The sequence below is a fragment of the Brachyhypopomus gauderio genome, chromosome 6 (genome assembly GCF_052324685.1).
Source record: "Brachyhypopomus gauderio isolate BG-103 chromosome 6, BGAUD_0.2, whole genome shotgun sequence".
In the NCBI taxonomy this organism is placed as follows: Eukaryota; Metazoa; Chordata; class Actinopteri; order Gymnotiformes; family Hypopomidae; genus Brachyhypopomus; species Brachyhypopomus gauderio.
The window spans coordinates 25,053,319-25,059,233 of record NC_135216.1 but is presented as its reverse complement, the minus strand read 5'-3'; the positions used below and the strand labels follow the sequence as shown (position 1 = coordinate 25,059,233).

At 44.6% G+C, this 5,915-nt stretch overlaps 1 protein-coding gene across 1 annotated transcript; it reads right to left on the bottom strand.

The window, feature by feature from the left end:
- Positions 1 to 244: 244 nt before the first annotated feature.
- On the bottom strand, positions 245 to 4,063 carry scrt1a (scratch family zinc finger 1a). The gene is made up of 2 exons (XM_077009934.1): positions 3,401 to 4,063; positions 245 to 2,362 (listed from the first exon to the last, which is right to left on the bottom strand). The coding sequence occupies exons 1-2, from the start codon at positions 3,513 to 3,515 to the stop codon at positions 1,638 to 1,640; spliced, it is 840 nt and encodes a 279-aa protein (XP_076866049.1). The 5' UTR covers positions 3,516 to 4,063; the 3' UTR covers positions 245 to 1,637.
- Positions 4,064 to 5,915: the final 1,852 nt, after the last annotated feature.

Genomic DNA, 5,915 nt, shown 5'->3' with positions numbered 1-5,915 from the left:
TTACATCACCCACGCCGCACCCAGAAAGACTTTGCTGCGCGTCATGACTCCTTACTCAGCACAAAGTTCGCCTTTTTTATCAACATCATCCAGTTATGTAACGACACAAACTACGTTTGTACAACTAATAAGCTACAACATGCTCGTTTTTTAATATAATTGCTCAGCAATATTTTCACCCTCTGTTGACCATAGACTCATAGTGTTCTAAACAATACAAACTGGACCACAACGTCAGTTACTTGTTTGTTCTTTATTATGAAGAGAGACAAAATGCCCGTGGTCATTGTGCTTTACACTGTTCAAATGCTGGGCGAAAACCCCAGGAAAAAGAACTCCAGAAATAAGGTCATTTGATTCTATACAGTTTGTAGAAATATTTGATTCCAAAGAATTATTTACAAGGCGTCTTGCGATAAACAGTTCCCTTTGTTCGTAATACAAAAACAGAGGTTCAACTAACACAAGGCCCGTCTACCTGAATCTCTAAAGTTTGTGCTACTATTTTTTTTTTTCAAAAAAAAGTTGGAAATGTTCTCAAAGAAGTGCTTTTTAAGGACAAATCTGCCGGTCTCTCGCGTGACTGAAGGATGGCCACGCTGGCATGTCAGGTTCGTTGTTGTGGAAGTTCTAGCAGTACCACTCCATCCATCCACCTGTAAAGTGGTGCCTGGCGCGCGCCGTCACGTGAACTCCGGGTGTTCCGGTGTTTGGGAGGATGTTCTGGACCGCGTGGAGCTGTTCGAGCGGCACCACGTGCCTACGTTCTAAAACTACGTTAAATAAGAGGCAGGCAGTGCATAACCACTTTAAAAAGATCCCTGACGCCCCCGCCCCCCACCCCTATCCCGTCGATCCACTAATACTACACTGGCATTTCCCTGATATTGAATTTCCTTACGACTACTAATGGTACTGGATAAAATCGTGATTAAAAATGTTATAGTTATTACTCATTTATTTTTTAAAAATACCATGCATTATTGCTCTATAGTTTTAATGACTCCCGAGAAATATTGCCGACTGATGCTAACTAGATTTTCGCAAAAATCCAAAGCTTGATAAAATTGGCATAGATTTCATTTGAAGTATTTTTTGCATGCAACAAATTTATAAAGTGGCAAACAAAATAAGTTATATTCGAAAAGTGGCAAATGCTTTGGCATATTGATGTCGAAGGCTTGGCAAAAAATACAAAATAAAAAATAAATTAAAGTGCAAATGAATGTTTTACACAATTTATAGAAAATAATAAATAAGTACATAAATAGGTTAATGAATAAATATTTTTACCTCAATGCTGAACACTTTTTGTGGCCACTGGCTGCAGTACAATATTATCCAATACTTAGAAAAGGTTTGACCTTTGAGAGAGATAGACATTTTCAATGTCCTCTGAGTTTTGGCAAAACACATGTTATTTCGGCTCTGAATACGTGAACAGCGGGAGAAAGAGATTATGCTTAGAAAAGATAAGTTAAGGTACATGCGAATAATCCAAGTTTTCTTCAGTTTCGCTGTTTCAGGAAAGAAAGACTCGCGCCGGGCTGTGCTGTCATCCGGCTGACGTTTCGAACGCTATGGGTGACGTCGGAATTTTGATGCCATGTTTTTTTTTCCTCTCGTGAGTCCGGAAATCACGCCTCGAGCGGACTCAACGGTGAAAAAGCTCCCTTGAAGCACGCCGACTCGTAGTGCTTGTTCAGGTAGGACTTTAGGGCGAAGGTCTTGTTGCATCTCTTACACTTGTAGTGTTTAAAGGCCGAATGTGTCTGCATGTGTGCGCGCAGGTTGGAGCGGTCGGCGAACGCCTTTCCGCAGTGCGCGCATCCGAACGGCTTCTCGCCCGTGTGCGAGCGCATGTGTCCCTGGAGCAACCAAGGTCTGCTGAAGGCCTTGCCGCATACGTCACACTTGTGCTTGAGGTCGTGCGTTAGCAGATGCATCGCCATGGCCGGCATTGAGACGTAAACCTTTCCACAGGTGGGGCATTTCTTAGCCATCTTACTGTCTATGCTGCGGTGCGTCTGCTTGTGTCTGCTCAGGTTGGAAGACGTTGCGTAAGTTTTTCCGCACTCGTTGCACGTGTGACGCTGAATGCTCCTGGGACTGCCTATGGCTTTTCTCCTCGACCTGCCGTCCGTGATGAAGAAGGCGTCCACCGTGTACCCCTCGCTGACGGCGTTGTCTCCGTTGATATACCCGGAAGAGATCTCCGATTGCGGGCTGTCGGGCTGATCTGAGTCTGGGGCTCCATAATCGCGGTGTATACTGTCGTAGATGGGCCCTGGGGAGGGCACTTTGATGCCATTGTCGCTCTCTCCGTCGTACACAGACGGGGTCATGTAGTCACTGATGTACCCTGTCGTTGAAAAGAGCAACAGATCAGTCGCACTGTTCACGTGCTCGAGACAAGCAGTGAATCAAGCTCTACGTTTACAGTCTACACCTGCTAGTTTTCCCTCTCAGCACAACCCCCGAGTGTTTCATTTTTTTACAGTACAGACCCAGGCAGCCTGAAAGGCATTGACTTCTTGTGAAGGTCTTTTTCTACATCACTCCCACAAAAAATCAATAGCTCTCCATTTCAATTAGCGTGGTAACCCATTTAAGGACAAAGGCGGTGGGGGGTGTGTGTGGTGGGGGTGATATCGCTTCAGTTATAATTGCATTTGCAGTTCTGACAAAGATCGAGCAGAAATAGGTCGATGTGCACTGAACGTACATACGCTTACAAATTCCCTTTAGCCCTGTCCACTACCACGCTATAACATTCTTACTGAATGTCAATTTTCTATAAACGCACTTCCGCCGATTATGTTTGATTATGTAAGTATAACCATACTGTATACTACGCAGAGCGTAAATAATGGCTGGTAACGTGATCAAGCGCCCCTTTAATAGACACTGAGTGTGTGAGTGTGGATAATTCCATGACACGGTTCTCTTGTGTACACGCGCGCAGGGCTGGGTGCAATAAGCAAAAAAAAATGATTCAGAAGACCGTAACTCCTGGGATATAAGCATACGCTGTCCTACTTGTGGACGACAATAACTTACAATAACGATAATAACGCTTATTATAAAATGTGTTTCTAAATCACACCAAAGAGTCGAGTTTTCCCCCCCGCGAGCGACCTAAGCGCAACACATGAATATCCTCGCGCGAAAATGTGCAGACTCGACAGAATCTATGACGTGTGACGATGCTGGAAACAATGTGATCGTGGGTCACCAAGCATGATCAGGCGCCGGACTACTGAGAATATCAATGATTTGTTAAAACATCAGTATTAAAGCAGAATAATGAAAATGTAAACGCATTTCTATTGTCGTCCTAGAGATCGCAAATGTATTGCCCGCGATAGTAATGTTCATAAGTAGCTAGTGCTGTATTTACCTTTCTCGTGAAAGCGAAGGCTGAGGTCAGCTCTGGATCTGCCATACGAGCTCTCGAGATCAGCGGATGAAAAATCATCAAGCTTAACCTTTTTGACCAGGAAAGACCTTGGCATGGTTCACGCTTCAAAATAACACTCGTTCGCCGGTCAAATCTTTTGCTCTTCATGCACCGCTGAGCCAAACCCGTTTCGCGACGGTTCTGCTTCGGTACGCCGAGATTCAGATGCCAACACAGGGCGAAGGTAGACCCTCGCTCCGCTCCTTGAGATCCTTCAGCTGTTGTGCGACGCCGCGTTTCTCTCGGCAGAAATGCAACTTCAGCACTGGATAGTTCCCTTTCGTTGGCACGCGCATGTATATAGCACTGGACAGCTCCCCCGCATCGAGGTGCTCGCGCTCCCTCTTCTTTTGCGTGTGCGTCCTCGCGCTGGAACCGCGTCTAAAGCTGGAACTGCGTCCACTTTCTGCGCAAATTTGAACTCGATAGGAGTTTCTGAAGGTCCAGTTTGTTGCCGGTACGCGTCCAAGCCCCCAGTAGAATGAAATAGATCTGTTTGTGCCAGCGAGTTCAGTCCGCTCTCTTCCTGTCCGAGCCGCGCCGTCTAAAGGGGTAAAGCTTTCTGAAGAATGTTGATCATCTGTTGGGATTTATATAGCTGTGATCAGGTGGGAATGAAGATAGAAGTGCTTAATTTAATCCATAAAAAAATCTCCTGGGACCATCATTGAACTAGATGATTATGACGCTATGACACGTCAACGCTTTCACCATTTTTCCCTTGAAGTAAATCAAGTTCTGGGGAAAACGCAGCGTGACCTTTTAACATGGTAAAACCCCATTTTTACGTGTTGTACCTAAAAAGTGCGTCTAATGTCTTACCAGTTTTTTTTTATATAGCATTCATATAAAAAAATATCTTTTCTCTTTTTCTCTTCAAATTTTGTTTCTGTGTGCACACACTTTAATTGTACATTGTGGACATGCATTATGGATTCGATTACTTTGTCAAATGAAGGTTTATCAAATGAACAAAGACTGGTATTGCTTTATTATCTGAATATGTCTTTTTTTGGACCACACAGTGACTAATGTTCACGAATATTTTCACTGAGTCACCGCTTTCAACAAATAAATCCTCCCTTCCGCGCAGGGATTTTCGTGAAGTGCCACTCACGCCAACCAACAGATCGCCCGCTGCCTCTGGCCTCGGGCTCGCAGGTCATTCTTTTACATCACAGTCTATAAACCAATGGCTTTCTTTTCATGCAAATCACACGAACTGGGTACCAGAAGGTCTGTTTCCTCAATGATTCCTGCAGGAGCCATATGTGTGCAATTAACTGAGATCCAGGAGCAGTAGTATCCTCTGTTGTCTGACATCGTGTTCTCATTGTTCCGTCCTACAACGGGACGCCTATGAATAAGGACGCCCTGCTGTAGCCTCTTGGCTTTAGCATAACTAACGTCTCAACATGGAAAATGTGGTTCTGATGCTACAGATTTGCGTAGCCGAACGAAAACTATGTAATCGTGCCTTCGAGATTACCCAAGACTTCTATCTTCCCGCTTTCGTTCCGGACACTCCCTTATCGCCATCTGTGAGCAGATTTTGTTATAGCGTGCACTGAAATGTGAGCTAACGCCTACTCGAATGTAGCCGAAAGGACAGTTTTAAGGTTAGATGTGCATAAAGTGGTGTCTGCGTTTCCAGTTGCGGGGAATGAACACTGCGTAGGACACTGTTGCTCGTTTGACATTCACACACCCCGGGGACGCTGTGCCGCGTGCGGCGGCCGCGTGCGGCGGCCTCGTGTTTATATTGAGAGAGAAAGACAGTGAGACACTGTCCGTCCGCTCGAGTGTTCTCGGGAACTGCTGAGTTCAGCTAAAAACACAGAAAAATATAAAAGCTCATCTAATTTACATAATAATAGTCTACTGTGTGCTGCAACACCAAAACGTCTTGTCGGGATCCAAATCAAAAGAACTATTTGACATTTAATTCTCACATATGCCGTTTTCAGTAAGACATATGCAAATAAGCGGTTAACTATTCTACTGTGTAAACAAGTCTCTTTCCGGAAACGTTTACAAAAGACAAAGAAAAGGTCAAAGTGAGAGAAGTGCATTTGTCTGCGTATAAACACCCACATAACACCTGAACAGTTCAGAAATGTTGCTGTTTCTTTAAATAACTTGAAAAGCAAAAAAAAAAGCAAACAACAAACCCTAATCACGTGCACTGCCCATCTAAGAGGGTGACTGCACGTACAGACATTGCCCTGGTACCCTACGTATTGATATAGACATCGTTAACAAAACAAATCCACTATACCTATATATTCATTTATATGCACATATAAGGTCACAGACAGACGCCCACAAATTAAGCAGCTGCCTTCTGTTCCCTGGTGAGGGAGGGGCAGTCCACCCGTGATGCCCCCGTCAGCTGCTATGGCAGGCCAGTGACAGTGACAGGCAGGTAGCACCTCTCTCTCTCTCTCTCTCTCTT